This window comes from Somniosus microcephalus, chromosome 6 (genome assembly GCF_052327205.1).
Source record: "Somniosus microcephalus isolate GS21.2 chromosome 6, FLI_Smic_1.0, whole genome shotgun sequence".
NCBI lineage: Eukaryota > Metazoa > Chordata > Chondrichthyes > Squaliformes > Somniosidae > Somniosus > Somniosus microcephalus.
This window is the reverse complement of record NC_140992.1, coordinates 275,922,406-275,946,203: the sequence shown is the minus strand read 5'-3', so window position 1 is coordinate 275,946,203 and position 23,798 is coordinate 275,922,406. Positions and strand designations below refer to the sequence as shown.

At 52.5% G+C, this 23,798-nt stretch overlaps 1 protein-coding gene across 1 annotated transcript; it reads right to left on the bottom strand.

Moving 5' to 3' along the window:
• Positions 1 to 773: 773 nt before the first annotated feature.
• Positions 774 to 23,095, bottom strand: LOC147116732 (CKLF-like MARVEL transmembrane domain-containing protein 3). The gene is made up of 5 exons (XM_085991856.1): positions 22,749 to 23,095; positions 11,287 to 11,442; positions 4,383 to 4,475; positions 4,147 to 4,270; positions 774 to 1,386 (listed from the first exon to the last, which is right to left on the bottom strand). The coding sequence occupies exons 1-5, from the start codon at positions 22,863 to 22,865 to the stop codon at positions 1,352 to 1,354; spliced, it is 525 nt and encodes a 174-aa protein (XP_085847982.1). The 5' UTR covers positions 22,866 to 23,095; the 3' UTR covers positions 774 to 1,351.
• Between the last annotated feature and the right edge of the window lie 703 nt (positions 23,096 to 23,798).

The following is a 23,798-nucleotide window of genomic DNA, read 5'->3' as shown; positions in this document are numbered from 1 at the left end:
AGCTTTCGGAGCGCTGCTCCTTCGTCAGGTGAAGTGGAGAGATGCATAAAAACACAGCTTATATAGTCAGCGAATAATGTCAGATGTTTACAGGTAATCTTTCTAACTGCCATTTATCACACCTCGGCAGAGAGATAATCACAGCAATCAAAGGTGTGATAAATGGCAGTTAGAAAGATTACCTGTAAACATCTGACATTCTCTGACTATATAAGCTGTGTTTTTATGCATCTCTCCAATTCACCTGACGAAGGAGCAACGCTCTGAAAGCTTGTGATTTCAAATAAAGCTGTTGGACTATAACCTGGTGTTGTGTAATTTCTTACATTTGTCCACCCCAGTCCAACACCGGCATCTCCACACCATGGCTTCTTTCTGTACCCAGTGATGTTAGCTCAGGTCATCATTCTTCCCTGGTCCCTGGGATCGGACTGGTCCTGGTCCAGTTCCAGCGAAGGGAAGGGGGTGTCACAATGAAGATTATTCCTTCACCTTTGGGGTTTGAACAGGCTAGCCCGTCCAGATGACACGTGCCTTCAGCTGCCTGGGCCCTAAGCTCTGGAATTCCCTCCCTAAACCTCTCCGCCTCTCTCTCCTCCTTTAAGACGCTCCTTAAAACGTCCCTCTTTGACCAAGCTTTTGGTCACCTGCCCTAATATCTCCTGTGGCTCGGTGTCAAATTTTCTCCGAAAACACTCCTCTGAAGCGCCTTGGGGCGTTTTGCTACGTTAAAGGCGCCACAATAATGCAGGTTGTTGTCATTGATTCCCAACTAATATTTTTGTCTTTTATTCTGTCCGAAGTTTCATAGATTCAAAGAAATGGCCGGTCAGGAGACAGTCACGTGACCCCAATGCCTGAGTGAAATGGGTTGAAGTTCGATCCGAATTCTAGCGAGAAAGTTTCTTGCTTAACAATGAGGGGGAAAAACAAACTCTCTTAAGGTAATGAGGAGGACTTGGCTCCAGTTGGGAGAGAGATCGACATGGCGGAAACAAAAGGCGGCGAGGAAAGGGTTAAAAACACAGGACGCTGGTGTGGCGGGGGAGGACTGGGCCTTCGGATTATTAAACTCCGCGAGCTGGAGGACAGAACATCCCGCGGAGAAAGGTCCGGTTGAGCAACGGGTGTCTGCGCCGCTCACGGTTAAATCTCGGGCCCCCGAGAGCGGAGTCGCTGGGATCTTTCTCTCCATCTCTTGTTTTACGAAGTTTGGATGGGATCACGAGCTTTGACCCAGGTCAGTGCACAAGCGCTTTAACTTTTAAAAACAAGAAATGATTCACAAGGAGGTGGGGTGACCAGCAGGAAAGCACGACGCAGAATTCTCCATCTTCTTCTTTACACTGTTTCAATCGTAATCCGAGTCTGACGCTTCCTCTTCTCCTGGAGAGAGAGAGAGAAACACCGGATGTAAAAAAATTAAGGAAAACCACTTACTTTATTGTACATGGTATCAGCTTGGCTTGGGCGATATCACGCCGAGTTAGAAAATCGTAGGTTCAATTCCCACTCCAGAGACTTGAGCACAAAATCTAGGCTGACACTCCCAGTGCAGTACTGAGGGAGCGCCGCACTGTCGGAGGAGCAGTACTGAGGGAGTGCCGCACTGTCGGAGGGGCAGTACTGAGAGAGCGCTGCACTGTCGGAGGGGCAGTACTGAGGGAGCGCTGCACTGTCGGAGAGGCAGTACTGAGAGAGCGCTGCACTGTCGGAGGGGCAGTACTGAGGGAGCGCCACACTGTCGGAGGGGCAGTGCTGAGGGAGGGGCAGTGCTGAGGGAGCGCCGCACTGTCGGAGGGTCAGTACTGAGGGAGCGGCGCATGGTCAGAGGGTCAGTACTGAGGGAACGCTGCACTGTCGGAGGGGCCGTCATTCGGCTGAGGCCTTAAACTGAGGCCACCACAGCTGCCTGTTCAGGGGTCTCCCCCTGCACTTCTTCGAAATAGTGGCCATGGGGTCTTTTACGTCCACCTGTGAGAGCAGACGGTGCCTCGGTTTAACGTCTCACTCGAAAGGCGCTACCTCCGACAGAGCGGCACTCCCTCAGCGCTGGCACTGGATTGTGTGCCAAAGTCTCTGGAGTGGGGACTTGAACCCACGACCTTCTGGCCCAGTGCTACCCACTCAGCCACGGCCAACGTACAGTAATAGTGATTGAATCAAATGGAGACAAGAAAGGTTCCAATGGAGAACAAATCTGGGGGCCTTGAAGTTAGAACACTCTATCTGCAGAGGGCCTTTCGCTCAGTGTTAGCATTCCCGCCTCGCAGTCAGAAGGTTCGAGGGTTCGAACCCAACTCCAGACAGTCCTGGCAAGCTCCGGCTCGGAATTCTGGTTTGACATCCGGTGGGATACTCGCATCCGGTGGGTGTGGGTGACCCCCGCCCTCATCGTACGGGTTGTGGGAGCCCATAAACCCCTCTCGCTGTATAGGACTAGTCCCACCCCCGCATTGGATGGGGTCAAGGTGGTTACGGCCAAGGAAGGAGTGCTCACGTCGCGGCCTGTCAGACTGTTAATCAGCCCGCGATTCCTCCCACTGCTCTCCGCGTGTGAAGATACAACAACATCTGGATTGGGGTCAGGACCCCTGAGGTGGGAGGTCTGAGTCCTAATCACACCGTGATTTGTAGTCCGTGATCTCTGCCATTGAATCATAATGGTTAATTAACAGGATTCGACCGTCCCACCCACCCACCCCCCGTGAGCCTCCACTTGTGAGCCAGGTCTAATCCCTGGTCAGCGCTGTGTCAGTTAATCAGTTCGTACTTTAAAATCAGTCTCACCTCCTTGCAGCTGAGAACAAAATGATCAGCCAGGTTTCCTGCTCTAGATTAGAGACCCATTCGGCCCATCGTGCCTGTGCCGGCTCTTTGAAAGAGCTCTCCAATTAGTCCCTCTTTCCCCAGAGCCCTGTAAAGTTTTCCCCTTCAATATTTATCCAGCTCCCTTTTGAAAGTTACTATTGAATCTGCTTCCACCGCCCTTTCAGGCAGCGCATTCCAGATCACAACAACTCGCTGCGTAAAAAAAAGTTTCCTCATGTCACCTCTGGTTCTTTTGTCAATCACCTTAAATCTGTGTCCTCGGGTCACCGACCCTCCTGCCAAAGGAAACAGTTTCTCCTTATTTACTCTATCAAAACCCCTCATGATTTTGAACACCTCTATCAAATCTCTCCTAACCGTCTCTGCTCTAAGGACAACAATCCCAGAGTCTACTGTCTCTCCACATAACTCAAGTCCCGCATTCCTGGCACCATTCTAGTAAATCTCCTCCGCACCCTCGTCAAGGCCTTGACATCCTGCCCAGAATTGGACACAATACTCCAGCTGAGGCCTAACCAGTGATTTATAAAGGTTTTTAGTGCAACTTCCTTGCTTTTGTACTCTATTACTCTATTTATAAGACCGTCTATTTCCACTTCCGTAACATCGCCCGTCTCCGCCCCTGCCTCAGCTCATCTGCTGCTGAAACCCTCATCCATGCCTTTGTTACCTCTAGACTTGACTGTTCCAACGCACTCCTGGCCGACCTCCCACATTCTACCCTACGTAAACTTGAGATCATCCAAAACTCTGCTGCCCGTGTCCTAACTCGCACCAAGTCCCGTTTGCCCATCACCCCTGTGCTCGCTGACCTACATTGGCTCCCGGTTAAGCAACGCCTCGATTTCAAAATTCTCATCCTTGTTTTCAAATCCCTCCATGGCCTCGCCCCTCCCTATCTCTGTAACCTCCTCCAGCCCCGCCACCCCTCGAGATATCTGTGCTCCTCTAATTCTGCCCTCTTGAGCATCCCTGATTATAATCGCTCAACCATTGGCAGCCGTGCCTTCAGTTGCCTCGGCCCTAAGCTCTGGAATTCCCCCCCTAAACCCCTCTGCGTCGCTGCCTCTCTCTCCTCCTTTAAGACGCTCCTTAAAACCGACCTCTTTGACCAAGCTTTTGGACAGATGCCCTAATATCTTCTTATGTGGCTCAGTGTCAAATTTTTTGTCTTTTAATACTCCTGTGAAGCGCCTTGGGACGTTTTACTACGTTAAAGGCGCTATATAAATACAAGTAGTTGTACAGCTGTATTGCGAGGGGGGGTGGGGAGGAGGGGAAACGGTACGAGGCGAGTTCGATTTCCCTTCTTACCTGTCGCTTTTTTGATAGTTGCGGTGTGGGTAGGGAGATTCTGGGGGTTTATGAAGCCGACCAGGTTGTTGAAGATGTAGTAGAAATCAAAGGCAAACACGATAGTCGCTACGAAACCAAAGATCTTGTCAAAGAAGGGGAGGCAGAAGAACAAAATTATTGATTTGAGACGACAGCGGGTGAAAATGGAATCTGATCCAAACTTGGGGTTTAAGAAAAGAAGGGATGTTACTCACTCCAGCCGACTTCGACGCGGCGTCGCTCTTTGTAACCGCGTAAATCGAGATTGCGAAGTAAATGATGGCAGCAGTCAGACATCGCAGGAAATCCTGCAGGATTTTTTTTTGTGAACAAAATAATTGAAACGTGTTAAAAGAAATTGCTCGTTAAAACATAGTTTGCAAAACTTGCCGAATGATCCCGCTGCGATGGTTAGTGCGGGGAATGAACCCGCTGCACGGGTTAGTGCGGGGAATGAACCCGCTGCACGGGTTAGTGCGGGGAATGAACCCGCTGCACGGGTTAGTGCGGGGAATGAACTCGCTGCGATGGTTAGTGCGGGGAATGAACCCGCTGCGATGGTTAGTGCGGGGAATGAACCCGCTGCGATGGTTAGTGCGGGGAATGAACCCGCTGCACGAGTTAGTGCGGGGAATGAACCCGCTGCGATGGTTAGTGCGGGGAATGAACCCGCTGCGATGGTTAGTGCGGGGAATGAACCCGCTGCGACGGTTAGTGCGGGGAATGAACCCGCTGCGACGGTTAGTGCGGGGGATGAACCCGCTGCACGGGTTAGTGCGGGGAATGAACCCGCTGCGATGGTTAGTGCGGGGAATGAACCCACTGCGATGGTTAGTGCGGGGAATGAACCCGCTGCGATGGTTAGTGCGGGGAATGAACCCGCTGCGATGGTTAGTGCGGGGAATGAACCCGCTGCACGAGTTAGTGCGGGGAATGAACCCGCTGCGATGGTTAGTGCGGGGAATGAACCCGCTGCACGGGTTAGTGCGGGGAATGAACCCGCTGCGACGGTTAGTGCGGGGAATGAACCCACTGCGATGGTTAGTGCGGGGAATGAACCCGCTGCGATGGTTAGTGCGGGGAATGAACCCGCTGCGATGGTTAGTGCGGGGAATGAACCCGCTGCACGAGTTAGTGCGGGGAATGAACCCGCTGCGATGGTTAGTGCGGGGAATGAACCCGCTGCGATGGTTAGTGCGGGGAATGAACCCGCTGCGACGGTTAGTGCGGGGGATGAACCCGCTGCGATGGTTAGTGCGGGGAATGAACCCGCTGCAGGGGTTAGTGCGGGGAATGAACCCGCTGCAGGGGTTAGTGCGGGGAATGAACTTGCTGCGATGGTTAGTGCGGGGAATGAACCCGCTGCGATGGTTAGTGCGGGGGATGAACCCGCTGCACGGGTTAGTGCGGGGAATGAACCCGCTGCGATGGTTAGTGCGGGGAATGAACCCGCTGCACGGGTTAGTGCGGGGAATGAACCCGCTGCACGGGTTAGTGCGGGGAATGAACTCGCTGCGATGGTTAGTGCGGGGAATGAACCCGCTGCGATGGTTAGTGCGGGGAATGAACCCGCTGCGATGGTTAGTGCGGGGAATGAACCCGCTGCACGAGTTAGTGCGGGGAATGAACCCGCTGCGATGGTTAGTGCGGGGAATGAACCCGCTGCGATGGTTAGTGCGGGGAATGAACCCGCTGCGACGGTTAGTGCGGGGGATGAACCCGCTGCACGGGTTAGTGCGGGGAATGAACCCGCTGCGATGGTTAGTGCGGGGGATGAACCCGCTGCACGGGTTAGTGCGGGGAATGAACCCGCTGCGATGGTTAGTGCGGGGAATGAACCCGCTGCACGGGTTAGTGCGGGGAATGAACCCGCTGCGATGGTTAGTGCGGGGAATGAACCCGCTGCACGGGTTAGTGCGGGGAATGAACCCGGTGCACGGGTTAGTGCGGGGAATGAACCCGCTGCGATGGTTAGTGCGGGGAATGAACCCGCTGTGACGGTTAGTGCGGGGAATGAACCCGCTGCGATGGTTAGTGCGGGGAATGAACCCGCTGCACGGGTTAGTGCGGGGAATGAACCCGTTGCGATGGTTAGTGCGGGGAATGAACCCGCTGCAGGGGTTAGTGCGGGGAATGAACCCGCTGCACGGGTTAGTGCGGGGAATGAACCCGCTGCACGGGTTAGTGCGGGGAATGAACCCGCTGCGATGGTTAGTGCGGGGAATGAACCCGCTGCGATGGTTAGTGCGGGGAATGAACCCGTTGCGATGGTTAGTGCGGGGAATGAACCCGCTGCAGGGGTTAGTGCAGGGAATGAACCCGCTGCAGGGGTTAGTGCGGGGAATGAACCCGCTGCGATGGTTAGTGCGGGGAATGAACCCGCTGCACGGGTTAGTGCGGGGAATGAACCCGCTGCACGGGTTAGTGCGGGGAATGAACCCGCTGCACGGGTTAGTGCGGGGAATGAACCCGCTGCGACGGTTAGTGCGGGGAATGAACCCGCTGCGACGGTTAGTGCGGGGAATGAACCCGCTGCGACGGTTAGTGCGGGGAATGAACCCGCTGCGACGGTTAGTGCGGGGAATGAACCCGCTGCGACGGTTAGTGCGGGGAATGAACTCGCTGCGACGGTTAGTGCGGGGAATGAACCCGCTGCGACGGTTAGTGCGGGGAATGAACCCGCTGCGACGGTTAGTGCGGGGAATGAACCCGCTGCGACGGTTAGTGCGGGGGATGAACCCGCTGCACGGGTTAGTGCGGGGAATGAACCCGCTGCGATGGTTAGTGCGGGGGATGAACCCGCTGCACGGGTTAGTGCGGGGAATGAACCCGCTGCGATGGTTAGTGCGGGGAATGAACCCGCTGCACGGGTTAGTGCGGGGAATGAACCCGCTGCGATGGTTAGTGCGGGGAATGAACCCGCTGCACGGGTTAGTGCGGGGAATGAACCCGCTGCACGGGTTAGTGCGGGGAATGAACCCGCTGCACGGGTTAGTGCGGGGAATGAACTCGCTGCGATGGTTAGTGCGGGGAATGAACCCGCTGCGATGGTTAGTGCGGGGAATGAACCCGCTGTGACGGTTAGTGCGGGGAATGAACCCGCTGCGATGGTTAGTGCGGGGAATGAACCCGCTGCGACGGTTAGTGCGGGGGATGAACCCGCTGCACGGGTTAGTGCGGGGAATGAACCCGCTGCGATGGTTAGTGCGGGGGATGAACCCGCTGCACGGGTTAGTGCGGGGAATGAACCCGCTGCGATGGTTAGTGCGGGGAATGAACCCGCTGCACGGGTTAGTGCGGGGAATGAACCCGCTGCGATGGTTAGTGCGGGGAATGAACCCGCTGCACGGGTTAGTGCGGGGAATGAACCCGCTGCACGGGTTAGTGCGGGGAATGAACCCGCTGCGATGGTTAGTGCGGGGAATGAACCCGCTGTGACGGTTAGTGCGGGGAATGAACCCGCTGCGATGGTTAGTGCGGGGAATGAACCCGCTGCACGGGTTAGTGCGGGGAATGAACCCGTTGCGATGGTTAGTGCGGGGAATGAACCCGCTGCAGGGGTTAGTGCGGGGAATGAACCCGCTGCACGGGTTAGTGCGGGGAATGAACCCGCTGCACGGGTTAGTGCGGGGAATGAACCCGCTGCGATGGTTAGTGCGGGGAATGAACCCGCTGCGATGGTTAGTGCGGGGAATGAACCCGTTGCGATGGTTAGTGCGGGGAATGAACCCGCTGCAGGGGTTAGTGCAGGGAATGAACCCGCTGCAGGGGTTAGTGCGGGGAATGAACCCGCTGCGATGGTTAGTGCGGGGAATGAACCCGCTGCACGGGTTAGTGCGGGGAATGAACCCGCTGCACGGGTTAGTGCGGGGAATGAACCCGCTGCACGGGTTAGTGCGGGGAATGAACCCGCTGCGACGGTTAGTGCGGGGAATGAACCCGCTGCGACGGTTAGTGCGGGGAATGAACCCGCTGCGACGGTTAGTGCGGGGAATGAACCCGCTGCGACGGTTAGTGCGGGGAATGAACTCGCTGCGACGGTTAGTGCGGGGAATGAACCCGCTGCGACGGTTAGTGCGGGGAATGAACCCGCTGCGACGGTTAGTGCGGGGAATGAACCCGCTGCGACGGTTAGTGCGGGGAATGAACCCGCTGCACGGGTTAGTGCGGGGAATGAACCCGCTGCGATGGTTAGTGCGGGGGATGAACCCGCTGCACGGGTTAGTGCGGGGAATGAACCCGCTGCGATGGTTAGTGCGGGGAATGAACCCGCTGCACGGGTTAGTGCGGGGAATGAACCCGCTGCGATGGTTAGTGCGGGGAATGAACCCGCTGCACGGGTTAGTGCGGGGAATGAACCCGCTGCACGGGTTAGTGCGGGGAATGAACTCGCTGCGATGGTTAGTGCGGGGAATGAACCCGCTGCGATGGTTAGTGCGGGGAATGAACCCGCTGTGACGGTTAGTGCGGGGAATGAACCCGCTGCGATGGTTAGTGCGGGGAATGAACCCGCTGCACGGGTTAGTGCGGGGAATGAACCCGTTGCGATGGTTAGTGCGGGGAATGAACCCGCTGCAGGGGTTAGTGCGGGGAATGAACCCGCTGCACGGGTTAGTGCGGGGAATGAACCCGCTGCACGGGTTAGTGCGGGGAATGAACCCGCTGCGATGGTTAGTGCGGGGAATGAACCCGCTGCGATGGTTAGTGCGGGGAATGAACCCGTTGCGATGGTTAGTGCGGGGAATGAACCCGCTGCAGGGGTTAGTGCAGGGAATGAACCCGCTGCAGGGGTTAGTGCGGGGAATGAACCCGCTGCGATGGTTAGTGCGGGGAATGAACCCGCTGCACGGGTTAGTGCGGGGAATGAACCCACTGCACGGGTTAGTGCGGGGAATGAACCCGCTGCACGGGTTAGTGCGGGGAATGAACCCGCTGCGACGGTTAGTGCGGGGAATGAACTCGCTGCGACGGTTAGTGCGGGGAATGAACCCGCTGCGACGGTTAGTGCGGGGAATGAACCCGCTGCGACGGTTAGTGCGGGGAATGAACCCGCTGCGACGGTTAGTGCGGGGAATGAACCCGCTGCGATGGTTAGTGCGGGGAATGAACCCGCTGCGATGGTTAGTGCGGGGAATGAACCCGCTGCGATGGTTAGTGCGGGGAATGAACCCGCGAATCACAGCCACCGCACTTCAAGGTAATGCAGTGAATGCAAAGGGTTAGAGAGAATTAAGGGGCTATTACAATAAAAAAGACTTGCATTTCTACAGCACCTTTCACAACCTCAGGACGTCCCAAAGCGCTTTACAGCCAATGAAATACTTTTTGAAGTGTCGTCACTTTTGTAATGTTGGCAATGGACCAGCCAATGTGCACAGCAACCTCCCACAAACAGCGATGTGATAATGACCAGACCATCTGTTTTTAGGTGTTCGTTAAGGGATAAATATTGGCCCCAGGACACCGGGTCTAACAACCTTGGCTCCTCTTCCAAATAGTGCCACAGGATCTTTTACGTCCACCTGAGAGAGCAGACGGGGCCTCGGTTTAACGTCTCATTCGAAAGAGGGCACCTCCAACAGCGCAGCTCTCCCTCAGCACCGCACTGGGAGTGTCAGCCTGGCTTAATGGGTTCATATCTGGAGTGGGACTCAAACCCACAACCGGATCAGATGGAGGGGGAGGTAAATCACTGCTGCACTTTCCGACACGTAGCATGACCAGCGGCGCTGGCGGAGGGGAAATAAAAAGTTTCAGATATATTCTTATAAAATTCTAGGGGGAAAAATTCAGTCTCGCCCCGTTTGGGGCGCCATTATTGGCCGTGCGCAAAGTTTAGCGCCTGGCGCTAATTATCGCCTCCGACAGCAAACTTGGCTTTTATCGCCCCTGGAGGTGATTGGAGCGCAAAATCAGGCACTTCACACCTGTCTTAAGCCGCAAAGGCCGAGGAGCGAGGCGCTACCTCAGAGCGCTGGCGAAGCAAGGAAGGGCAAATCAAAATGAACCTGCAAAGTGCTGCTCAGTACACAAAACTCCTTCACACAGCGTTGACTCTCTCCAGAAGTCTCTCTCTCTCTCGCTCTCTCTCTCAATCTCTCTCTCTCTCTCTCTCTCTCTCTCTCTCTCTCTCTCTCTCTCTCTCTCTCTCTCTCTCTCTCTCAGAAGGCGTGGTGCAAAAATGTCACCGACAAAAAAAGGCAGGAAGCGGTCACCTTTAAATAGCGCTCCCCCAGTCCCTTTCTGACTGCAAAACGCTCCCCTCAACCTGTCATTGCTAGCGGCAGGCGGTAAGGCAGGGGGCGCCACTCAATATCCGGTCCCGGGCGCTACCGGGCCGTTGCGCACTCGACTGACGTCACGATCTGCCGGCGCAGGAGATCGTGGCAGTAGTGTTTAGCGCCGCCGCAAAATAGCTAGTTAATTTCACGAGCGGCGCAAACATCGCCGCGCCCGGGCGCTAGTTGCTTTGCGCCCCATTAGCGCCCTCTTAAGGCGCTAACGGGAGGCACAAACAACTGAATTTTTCCCCTCGGAGATGAAGAGGTGATCTGATTGAGGTGTTTAAGATGATCAATGGATTTTATAGGGTCGATAGAGAGAGAGAGAGGAACTATTCCCTCAAGGGTGCATAACCTTAAAATTAGAGCCAGGCCATTCAGGGGCGATGTCGTGAAGCACAGGGTGGTGGAAATCTGGAACACTCTCCCCCAAAAAGCTGTTGAGGCTGGGGGTCAATTGAAAATTTCTAAACTGAGATTGATAGATTTTGTTAGTTAAGGGTTACGGACCCATGGCGGGTGGATGGAGTTAAGATACAGATCAACCATGATCTAATTGAATGGCGGAACAGGCTCGAGGGGCTGAATGGCCTCCTCCTGGTCCTATTCTGTGCTCAAGTCTCTGGAGTGGGGACTTGAACCCAGAGACGTACGACTGATTGAGGTGAGGGTGCTACCGACTGAGTCAAGCTGGCACGTGCCCCCCCGAGTGCAAGTTTCAGGCGCCACCTGTGCAGGACCCACGTGACTCCCCTTCGCCATCTCCAACGCCACCCGTCCACCGGCCGACTCTCTACCTTCTACGCCCAGGAAAAGAGAGAGAGAGGTTGATACTTACGATCAAAGGGCAGTGGAAGCCGGTGAAGTTGTCGACGTACTTCGTCACGTACACGTAGTAGGCGCACAGGGCCAGCAGGAACTCGATGAGTGGAGCGGCCATGAAGGATGCCGAGGACGACGCCAGGTAACAAATGAAGATGATGAAGGAGAGCACCTGGAGCGAGCGGGAGAGTAACGTCAACTAGCTGAGTCTGCACCGGTTACTGACCCCGAGACTACAACCCGGCAACGACCTTTGCCCTTAGACACTGCTGTCAACCAAAATCCCCACCGCCCCCCGACACACCCCCCAGGCTGGGCCTGATTATTGATAGAATCTAGAGATTGGGTCGACTAGGCCTGTATTCACTAGAGTTTAGAAGAATGAGAGGGGATCTCATTGAAACGTATAACATTCTGACAGGGCTAGACAGACTGGATGCAGGGAGGATGTTTCCCCTGGCTGGGGGGGGGGTCTAGAACGAGGCGTCACAGTCTCAGGATACAGAGTAGGACATTTAGGACTGAGATGAGGAGAAATTTCTTCACTCAGAGGGTGGTGAGCCTGTGGAATTCTCTACCACAGAAGGCTGTGGAGGCCAAGTCACTGAATATATTTAAGAAGGAGATAGATAGATTTCTAGACACAAAAGGCATCAAGGGGTATGGGGAGAGAGCGGGAATATGGTATTGAGATAGAGGATCAGCCATGATCATACTGAATGGCGGAGCAGGCTCGAAGGGCCGAATGGCCGACTCCTGCTCCTATTTTACTGTTTCTTACGGTACACAAGGAGGCCATTCGGCCCATCGTATCTGTGCCGGCTCTTTGAAAGAGCTATCCCGCCCCCTTCAAAGATTTGTGTACATACACCCCTAGGTTTCCCTGTTCCTGCACCCCTGTTAAAATTATGGCCCAGTAATTCCTGTCACAACACGTGAGTACGGACAGGGCACTCACGCGTGTGCCAGGAGGAATTGCCGGTTTTCAGCATGCACAGCGCATGCGCTGAAAACCGGCATTTCCTGTCCTCTGACCCAAGGGGTTAAGAGGCTGAACGCATGCGCGGTATTGGGCAGCGTGTGCGACTTGGATTTCCTGTATTTTTACAGATTTGCGCGTGTGTAAAGGCCTCCGGTTTTTACGCGTGGAAAAACCAGACGTAAGTACTTAGTTTTACAGGTAAGTGGTCTTTTAGTACAATTTAGAATTTTTTTTTCCACAGGTTTATTATTTTTAAAGAATCTGCAGTAAGGTAAGTTTAGTTTTAGACCCTATTTTTTAAAAATTTATTTTTTTCAAAAATTTGATTAATTGTTTAAAATAGTTTTTTAAAGTTATTCATAGTTAATTTAATTATTGGGATGCTTTTTAAAATTTTATTTAAAGTTTAAGTAGTGTTTTGGGGTGCAGTACTTTTCATGAGTTTGACAGTCTTTACTATCAAACTTATGAATGAAGTTTCCCCTCCCCTGATTGGCTGAACAGTGCTCACCTGACCCCAGCCGGCACATCGCACTAACTACGCCGCTGGGTCAGGTTAGCACAGCGCGCCGACATCAGAACCTGGCCACTGACAGGAAATCCACTGCGGGCCAGGTTTCAGATGTCGGCGCGCAGGGTGAGCGCACATCGGGGGCTTGCACGCGCGGCAAGCCCCCGACAGGAATTACTGGGCCAATACCTTTCATCTTTGCCTGAACGGCCTGGGACTATCTGTCAATCAAAGGACCCGAAGACATTAGCATATTTGACCACTGTCAGGTGGACTCGCTCAACCACCCAGGATACTGATCGACCCACGAGCCATAAAACAATGAACAGATTAAAAATATTTTGTTCATCGAGAAACTAGCTGTTCAATCAGTCATGCATATTTGCAATAACCCAAGAAATCTGCATAGATACCTTGGTTGATTCCTGAGATAATGTGTATTTCAAATAACAACAACAACTTGCGCCTTTAATGTAGCTGAACGTCCCAGGGTGCTTTATGGGAGTGTAATTAGACAAATTTGACCATGGGCCACATGAGAGAGAATGATACCTGGACTCCAAGGGTTAAGTTACGAGGAGAGATTACACAAACCAGGGTTGCATTCCCTGGAATTTAAAAGGTTAAGGGGTGATTTGATCGGCGTTTTCAAGATATTAAGGAGAATTGATTAAGGATAGAAAGAGAAAAACTATTTCCTCTGTTTGGGGAGTCGAGGATTAGGGGACATAGCCTAAAAATTAGAGCCAGTTCTTTCAGGAGTGAAGTTAATAAATACTTCTACACACAAAGGGTGGTAGAAGTTTAAGAACATAAGAATTAGGAGCAGGAGTCGGCCATTCGGCCCCTCGAGCCTGCTCCGCCATTCAATGAGATCATGGCTGAACTTCGACCTCAACTCCACTTTCCCGCCTGATCCCCATATCCCTCGATTCCCCTAGAGTCCAAAAATCTATCGATCTCAGCCTTGAATATACTCAACGACTGAGCCTCCACAGCCCTCTGGGGCAGAGAATCCAAAGATTCACCGCCCTCTGAGTGAAGAAATTCCTCCTCATCTCGGTCTTAAATGGCCGACCCCTTATCCTGAGACTGTGACCCCTGGTTCTAGACTCTCCAGCCAGGGGGAAACAACCTCTCAGTATCTACCCTGTCAATCCCCCTCAGAATCTTATACGTTTCAATGAGATCACCTCTCGTTCTTCTAAATTCTTCTCAATCTACTCAATCTCTAAATTTCTAAATTTGCAGATGACACCAAATTGGGGGGATAGTCAATACTGAGGAGGACTGCAACAAGTTACAGGAGGACATTAATAAATTTGCAGAATGGGCATATAATTGGCAAATGAAGTTCAACACAGATAAATGGGAGGTAGTACATTTTGGTAGTAAGAATAGGGAGGTCACTTATCACTTGGAGGGTGCGAGTCTAGGTGGGGTAGAGGAACAAAGGGATCTCGGAGTACAAATACACAAATCACTAAAAGTTGCGCCACAGGTTAGAAAGGCCATAAAAAAAGCAAACCAGGCACTAGGGTTTATTTCTAGAGGGATAGAATTGAAAAGTAGGGAAGTTATGCTAAACCTGTATCGAACCTTGGTTAGACCATACTTGGAGTACTGCGTACAGTTCTGGTCACCATATTATAAAAAGTATATAGAGGCACTGGAGAGGGTGCAGAGAAGATTTACAAGGATGATACCAGAAATGTGAGGGTCTACATATCAGGAAAGGATGAACAGGCTGGGTCTCTTTTCTCTTGAAAAGAGAAGGCTGGGGGGTGACCTAATAGAGGGTTTTAAAATTATGAAAGGTTTTGATAGAGTGGATACAGAGAGAGTGTTTCCAAAATAACAACAGATAATGCTGGAAATACTCAGCAGGTCAGGCAGCATCCGTGGAGAGAGAAACAGAGTTAACGCTTCAGGTCGATGACCCTTCGTCAGAACTGGAAAAAATTGGAGATGTAACAGATTTTTAAGCAAGTGTACAGGCAGGGAAAGGGGGGAGGGGAGGAAAGAACAAAAGGGACGGTCTGTGAGCGGGTGGAAGGCAGGAGAGATTAAATGACAAAAGGGATGATGGTGCGAGGCAAAAGGAGATGGTAATGGGACAAGTTAAGAAACAAAAGATGAGTCTAGATGAGGTGTAAATGGGAATGGCAGAATCATCAACAGCTGCCCTGTGAGAGAGAGAATAAAGATAGGGGCCGAGGTTATAGTCTGAAATTGTTGAACTCGATGTTGAGCCCGGAAGGCTGTAAAGTGTCTAATCGAAAGATGAGGTGCTGTTCCTCGAGCTTACGTTGAGCTTCATTGGAACAGTGCAAGAGGCCAAGGACGGAGAGGTCAGAGTGGGAGTGGAGCGGAGAATTAAAGTGACAGGCGACCGGAAGCTCGAGGTCACCCTTACGGACTGAACGGAGGTGTTCCGCAAAGCGGTCGCCCAATCTGCATTTGGTCTCCCCAGTATAGGGGAGACTGCATCGTGAGCAGCGAATACAGTATACTAGATTGCGAGAAGTACAAGTAAATCGCTGTTTCACCTGGAAAGAGTGTTTGGGGCCCTGGACAGTGGGAAGGGAGGAGGTAAAAGGGCAGGTGTTGCATCTCCTGCGCTTGCACGGGAAGGTGCCAGGGGAAGGGGAAGAGGTATTGGGGGTGATTGAGGAGTGGACCAGGGTGTCGCGGAGGGAGTGGTTTCTTTGGAATGCTGAAAGGGCAGGGAAGGGGAAGATGTGTTTAGTGGTGGGATCACACTGGAGGTGGCGGAAATGGTGAGGTGAAAGGTGAGGACAAGGGGAATCTATCATGGTTCCGGGAGGGAGGGGAATGGGTGAGAGCAGAAGTGCGGGAAATGGAACAGACACGGTAGAGGGGAATCCTCGGTTGAGGAAAAAGGGAGGTATATCGGAAGCACTGGTGTGGAAGGTGGCATCGTCAGAGCAGATGCGATGGAGAAACTGGGAGAATGGAATAGAGTCCTTACAGGAGGCGGGGTTGGAGGAAGTGTAGTCCAGGTAGCTGTGGGAGTCAGTGGGCTTGTAGTGAATGTTTGTGAATAACCTATCCCCAGAAATGGAGACAGAGAAGTTGAGGAACGGAAGGGAAGAGTCGGAAATGGACCATGTGAAGGTGAGGGAAGCGAAGTGAATGACATTTTCTAGTTCAGGGCGAGAGCAGGAAACAGCACCGATACAGTCATCAATGTACCGGGAAAAGAGGTGAGGGAGGGGACCTGAGTAGGACTGGAACAAAGAATGTTCCACATATCCCACAAAAAGGCAGGTATAGCTAGGGCCCATGCGGGTTCCCATAGTAACACCTTTAATTTGGAGGAAGTGAGTGGACTGAACAACTTCTCCTTTGAATGTGAGAACAAGTTCAGCCAGGCGGAGGAGGGTGGTGGTGGATGGGGACTGGTTGGGCCTCTGTTCAAGGAAGAAGCGGAGCGCCCTCAGGGTGGGGGATGGAGGTGTAGAGGGATTGGATGTCCATGGTGAAAAGGAGACGATTGGGGCCAGGAAACTGGACACTGTTAAAGTGGCGGAGGGCGTTGGAAGAGTCGCAAATGTAGGTGGGAAGAGACTGGACAAGGGGAGAAAAAATAGAGTCAAGATAGGAAGAGGTAAGTTCTATGAGGCAAGAACAGGCTGAAACGATGGGTCTACCAGGGCAGTCCTGTTTGTGGATCTTGGGAAGGAGGTAGAAGCGGGCTGTGTGGGGTTGGGGAACTATGAGGTTGACGGCCATGGAGAGAAGATCTCCAGAGGAGATGAGATCAGTGACAGTCTTGGAAACAATGGCTTGATGTTTGGTAATGGGGTCATGGTCCAGGGGGAGGTAGGAGGAGGTGTCAGAGAGTTGGCGTTCAGCCTCCGCACGATAGAGGTCGGTTCGCCAAGAAATCAAATAGGGAATTCAGAAGTAACTTCTTTACCCAGAATGGTGAGAATGTGGAACTCGCTACCACAGGGAGTGGCTGAGGCGAATAGTATCGATGCATTTAAAGGGAGGCTGGACAAGCATATGAGGGTTATGAAAAGAAAGAAAGACCTCCATTTCTATAGCGCCTTTCACGACCACCGGACGTCTCAAAGCGCTTTACAGCCAATGAAGTACTTCTGGAGTGTAGTCACTGTTGTAATGTGGGAAACAGCGGCAGCCAATATGTGCACAGCAAGCTCCCACAAACAGCACTGTGATAATGACCAGGTCATCTAATTTTGTAATGTTGATTGAGGGAGAAATATTGACCAGGACACTGGGGAGAGCTCCCCTGCTCCTCTTCGAAATAGTGCCATGGGATCTTTTATGTCCACCTGAGAGAGCAGACGGGGCCTCGGTTTAACGTCTCATCCAAAAGACGGCACCTCCGACAGTGCAGCGCTCCCTCAGCACTGCACTGGGAGTGTCAGCCTAGCTTTATGCTCAAGTCCCTGGAGTGGGACTTGAACCCACGACCTTCTGACTCTGAGGCGAGTGTGCTGCCCACTGAGCCACAGCTGATACTTCTATGCTGATAGAGTTAGATGAGGAAAGACGGGAGGAGGCTCGAGTGGAGCATAAACACCGGCATGGACTGGTTGGGCCGAATGGCCTGTTTCTGTGCCGTATATTCCGTGTAATCTCTCCTCCTAGGAACTCTTTTCCGCAAATGGCAATTGATGCTAGATCAATTGTTAATTTAAAATCGGAGATTGATAGATTTTTGTTAACCAAAGGTATTAAGGGATATGGGACAAAAGGCGGGTAGATGGAGTTAGGTGGCAGATCAGCCATGATCTAACTGAATGGCGGAACAGGCTCGAGGGGCTGAATGGCCTCCTGTTCCTATTAGAAAGCTTGGTCAAAGAGGTAGGTTTTAAGGAGCATCTTAAAGGAGGAGAGGGAGGCGGAGAGGTTTAGGGAGGGAATTCCAGAGCTTAGGGCCCAGGCGGCTGAAGGCACGGCCGCCAACGGTGGAGATCAGAGAAATAACAGAGTATTCTCAGAGCGACCTTCCTAAGGGCCCTTTAAACCTCCTTTGGGCTGGTATTAGTAAACGTTACTTCAAATTAATTATTTAAGATAGACCAAAAGATCATTTTTGTGACCGTGCCATGGCCTGCAGACATGGGTCAACATTCTACTGCTGATGCCCAATCTCGACTCCCTGCTCTTGCCGTTGGCTGTACTGTTTAAGTGGCTCACGTCAGGGTTGGGAATAAAAACCTTGAGCGAATGGGCAGGGGTGGCAATTGTTTGGTTTGTTAAATTTAGATTCTCGGGATGTGGGCCGGCCTTTATTGCCCATCCTCTAATTGCCGCCTGCTTGAGCCGCTGCAGTCCGTGTGGTGAAGGTGCCCCCACAGTGCTGTTAGGGCGGGAGTTCCAGGATTTTGACCCAGCGACAATGAAGGATCGGCCGATATATGTCCAAGTTGACATGGTGCGCACAGCAACCTCCCACAAACAGCAATGTGATCATTATCTGTTCATTAGTGATGTTGGTTGAGGGATAAAACTTGGCCAGAAAACCGGGGAGAACTCCCCATCTCTTCTTCAAAAGAGTGCCACAGGGATCTTTTACGTTCACCTGAGAGGACAGACAGGGCATCGATTTAACGTCTTATCCAAAAGACAGCACCTCCGACAGTGTGGCGCTCCCTCAATACTGCCCCTCCGACAGTGCGGCGCTCCCTCGGTACTGTCCCTCCGACAGTGCGGTTCTCCCTCAGTACTACCCCTCCGAAGGTGCAGCGCTCCCATCAGTACTGCCCCCTCCGAAAGTGCAGCGCTCTCTCAGAACAGCCCCTCCGACAGTGCGGCGCTCCCTCAGTACTGCCCCTCCAACAGTGCGGCGCTCCCTCAGTACTGCCCCTCCGACAGTGCGGCGCTCCCTCAGTACTGCCCCTCCGACAGTGCAGCGCTCCCTCAGTACTGCCCCTCCGACAGTGCAGCGTCCCTCAGTACTGCCCCTCCAACAGTGCAGCGCTCCCTCAGCACTGACACTCTGACAATGCAGCGCTCCCTCAGTACTGCCCCTCCGACAGTGCGGCGCTCCCTCAGTACCGCCCCTCCAACAGTGCAGCGCTCCCTCAGTACTGCCCCTCCGACAGTGCGGTTCTCCCTCAGTACTACCCCTCCGAAGGTGCAGCGCTCCCATCAGTACTGCCCCTCCAAAAGTGCAGCGCTCTCAGTACAGCCCCTCCGACAGTGCGGCGCTCCCTCAGTACTGCCCCTCCGACAGTGCGGCGCTCGCTCAGTACTGCCCCTCCAACAGTGCGGCGCTCCCTCAGTACTGCCCCTCCAACAGTGCGGCGCTCCCTCAGTACTGCCCCTCCAACAGTGCGGCGCTCCCTCAGTACTACCCCTCCGACAGTGCAGCGCTCCCTCAGTACTGCCCCTCCGACAGTGCGGCGCTCCCTCAGTACTGTCCCTCCGACAGTGCGGCGCTCCCTCGGTACCGCCCCTCCGACAGTGCGGCGCTCCCTCAGTACTGCCCCTCAGACAGTGCAGCACTCCCTCAGTACTGCCCCTCCAACAGTGCGGCGCTCCCTCAGTACTGCCCCTCCGACAGTGCGGCACTCCCTCAGTACTGCCCCTCCGACAGTGCGGCGCTCCCTCAGTACTGCCCCCCCGACTGTGCAGCACCCCCTCAGTACTGCCCCCCTGACAGTGCGGCGCTCCCTCAGTACTGCCCCTCTGACAGTGCGGCACTCCCTCAGTACTGCCCCTCCGACAGTGCGGCGCTCCCTCAGTACTGCCCCCCCGACTGTGCAGCACCCCCTCAGTACTGCCCCCCTGACAGTGCGGCGCTCCCTCAGTACTGCCCCTCTGACAGTGCGGCACTCCCTCAGTACTGCCCCTCCGACAGTGCGGCGCTCCCTCAGTACTGCCCCCCCGACTGTGCAGCACCCCCTCAGTACTGCCCCCCTGACAGTGCGGCGCTCCCTCAGTACTGCCCCTCTGACAGTGTGGCGCTCCCTCAGTACCGCCCCTCCGACAGTGCAGCGCTCCCTCAGTACTGTCCCCCCGACTGTGCAGCACCCCCTCAGTACTGCCCCCGACAGTGCGGCGCTCCCTCAGTACTGCCCCCCTGACAGTGCGGCGCTCCCTCAGTACCGCCCCTCCGACAGTGCAGCACCCCATCAGTACTGCACTGGGAGTGTCAGCCTGGATTTTGTGCTCAAAGTCTCTGGAGTGGGACTTGAACCCTCAACCTTCTGACTCAGAGGCGTGAGTGCTGCCCGTTGACAGGTAAGGACAATTGCAGAGAAGGATTACCTACGAGCTGACCTTGCAATGGAAGTTGGTAAAAGCGTAACGCAGTGTAATATCGGCCCATACTGACCTCGAAGCTCCCAGACTCGAAGCCTGGTTGATTGGTGTTCCATCCAATCTACAGCACAGAATCAGGCCATTCGGCCCAACTGGTCTATGCTGGTGTTTATGCTCCACACGGGCCTCCTCCCATCCCTCTTCATCTCACCCTATCGGCATATCCTCCTATTTCTTTTATTCCTCCCTGTGGTAGCGAGTTCCACATTCTCACCACTCTCTGGGTAAAGAAGTTTCTCCTGAATTATCTATTATATTTATTAGTGACTATCTTATATTTATGGGCCCTAGTTCTGGTCTCGCCCACAAGTGGAAACTTTGTTAACCTGTGTCGCTACTTTTAGTGATTTGTGTATCTGTACCCCCAGGTCTCTCTGCACCGCTCTTCTTGTTGATCTGAACTGGGGCTGTGGTTATGGGGCGTGGTGGGGGAGGCGGGGCGAGGGGGGGAGGGGTGCTTGAATTGTCTTCTGGTCCTCGGCTGACGGGGAAAAATCAGCGAAAGTTTCTGCCCAGTGAAGCCCAGTGTTGGGACAGCGAGTGTGACTAGTCTTGCGATGCCCTCCAAGGTCCAACAGCTCGCCAAGAATGAGAGCATCCATGCTCACTCCAGAGACTTGAGCACAAAAATCTAGGCTGACCCTCCCAGTGCAATGCTGAGGGAGTGCAGCACTGTCGGAGGTGCCGTCTTTCGGATGAGATGTTAAACCGAGGCCCCGTCTGCCCTCTCAGGCGGACATGAAAGATCCCACGGGCACTATTTTGAAGAAGTGCAGGGGAGTTCTCCCCGGTGTCCTGACCAATATTTATCCCTCAATCATTGTAACAATAAAACAGATTATCTGGTCATTATCACATTGCTGCTTGTGGGAGCTTGCTGTGCAGAAGTTGTGTTTCCTACATTACAACAGTGATTGCACTTCAAAGGTACTTCATTGACTGTAAAGCGCTTTGGGAAGTGGGGTGGTCATGAAAGGCGCTATACAAATGCAAGTCTTTCTTTTTCCTCTCACAGCAACAACTTGCCTTTATATAGCGCCTTTAACGTAGTAAAGTGTCCCAAGGCGCTTCACAGGAGCGTTATAATTCAAAATTTCACACCGAGCCACATAAGAAGAAATCAGGACAGGTGACCGAAAGCTTGGTCAAAGAGGGAGGTTTTAAGGAGCGTCTTAAAAGGAGGAAAGAGAGGCGGAGAGGTTTAGGGAGGGAATTCCAGAGCTTAGGGCCCAGGCAGCTGAAGGCACGGCCACCAATGGTTGAGGAATGCTCCAAAGAGCAGAGTTAGAGGCGTGCAGAGATCTCGGGGGGGGTTGTGGGGCTGGAGGAGATTACAGAGATAGGGAGGGGCGAGGCCACGGAGGGATTTGAAAACAAGGATGAGAATTTTGAAATTGAGGCGTTGCTTAACCGGGAGCCAATGTAGGTCAGCGAGCACAGGGGGTGATGGGTAACCAGGACTTGGTGTGAGTTAGGACATGGGCAGCCGAGTTTTGGATGACCTCAAGTTTACGTAGGGTGGAGTAGAAACATAGAAGATAGGAGCAGGAGTAGGCCATTCGGCCCCTCGAGCCTGCTCCGCCATTCAATGAGATCATGGCTGATCATCCAAATTCAGTACCCTGTCCCTGCCTTCTCCCCATATCCCTTGATCCATTTAGCCTTAAGAAATATATCCAACTCCTTCTTGAATATATTTAATGAATTGGCCTCAACTGCCTTGTGTGGTAGAGAATTCCACAGGTTCACCACTCTCTGGGTGAAGAAATTCCTCCTCATCTCTGTCCTAAATGGCTTACCCCTTATCTTTAGACTGTGACCCCTGGTTCTGGACTCCCCAGCCATCGGGAACATCCTTCCTGCATCTAGTCTGTCCAGTCCTGTTAGAATTTTATAAGTTTCAATGAGATCCCCTCTCATTCTTCTAAACTCCAGCGAGTATAAGCCCAATCGACCCAATCTCTCCTCATACGTCATTCCTGCCATCCCAGGTATCAGTCTGAATGTGGGAGGCCAGCCAGGAGTGCGTTGGATTAGTCATGTCTAAAGGTAACACAGGCATGGATGAGGACATGTGAAGAATGGGTAAAGTACAGGTGGGGGTGATGAGCATCTGGGGGGTTAGAGAGGAATAAATCTCGCCTGGTACAGGACCTGTTACACCACACCTAGAGATGGCAACAATGGGGGTTGATATATGCTCTCACTGCAGTCAGGGAGTGGTGGAGACAGAGATGCACTTCCTCACAGCTTGTAGAAAATAACAGGGCATAAGGGAGAATTTCTACCCAAAATTCACAAAAATATGCCCGGAATTCAGAAATTTGAATGACGACCAAAAACTCCCATACCTACTAGGGGAAGAGAGAAATTGTGTAACCTTAGCGGCACACTATGTTACAGCTTGCCATAAACAGAGGGACAACCACTAAATATAAGAAAATAGTATATACAAATTATATGAATGTATATTTATACACTCAGGGATATATCTGTTTATACACTGTATGGATAGATCTGTATTTTTTGTGTTCAACCATGAATGTTTTTCGATGCTTTGGCAACATAAGATGTACCTTGTTATGCCAATAAAGCGATTTGAATTGAATTGAATGAGGGAAGAATGCGGCAATTGCAGGGCTTGCAGACACACACTCACCATTTCAGCCGCCACCAGCAATCCTTTCCGAGAAGTGAAGAAAGTTTTGTCCGCGATCAGGGCGCTCAGTCCCGGCGAGGAGGAGGGAGCAGTCTCCGGCGATTCGGCGTCTCCCATCAGGGCGCTGGCTCTGGGGAGGGAGGAGGAGGGGGTGGAAAAGAGCGAAGGAAATGAAGTTTCAGGGGCTTTGTCTTCTGGGGATATTGATGCAGTTTTTTTAAAAAAGGGGGCTTCAGCGGGAAACGGAAATCGTATGTTTGCGGAAACTTGGGATCCTCCAATCTGAAGACTTGTGACAATGGGACGGTCAGAGGGCGAGAGAGAAAGAAATCCGCATCACACAGGAAATTAAAAAAAAAGCTAACGGAGTGAGATCAGTTTCATCACAGCTTTGTCAAAAGTTCAAACAGCCGCCTTTAAACTTTTGCAAAAAAAAATGCAAAAAACTTGGCAAAACCTTTGCAAATAAAAGCTATTAGAAACTTTGCAAAATCGTTATTTTGCAAAACTTTGCCAGAAAAAAAGTATTAAAAACTTTGTAACTTTGCAAAAAACTAAATGGCTTTGCAAAGTTTATTTTTTAAATGTAACTGCAAAGCGACGGATGCAAAATGATATTTTCAGAAAGCATTGTGTTACATGCAGTTTTTCCCCCCTATGGTTGTAGCTCGTTCCCCTCCTCCTGAAATAGATTCATGTCCAGCTGCAGACTTGGAATCCTCCACTCAGCCCGCTCGGTAAGGTTGGGGATGTTTGGGGGAGTTTTGCACAGTTTAGTCAATATGCACCCAGAGCTTGCAAGCTCCAGTGGCGAGCTCATTGCATCGCTCACCGACCCTGTGAGCAGTTTTTATTTCCTGTGACAGTCTCGTGTATTAACACTCTTTATCATATCAAATCATTCAAACCAACTGCGAGTTAAGCCAGTAGCACTGGTGTGGCAAGCATCACTCCTGTGGCATCTCGCCAAAACCATTCGCTTCCACGCTGGTTCCTGTCGCTCTGCCCAACTCCAGCAAGTAAATAAAGAACTTGCATTTATCTTTTTCT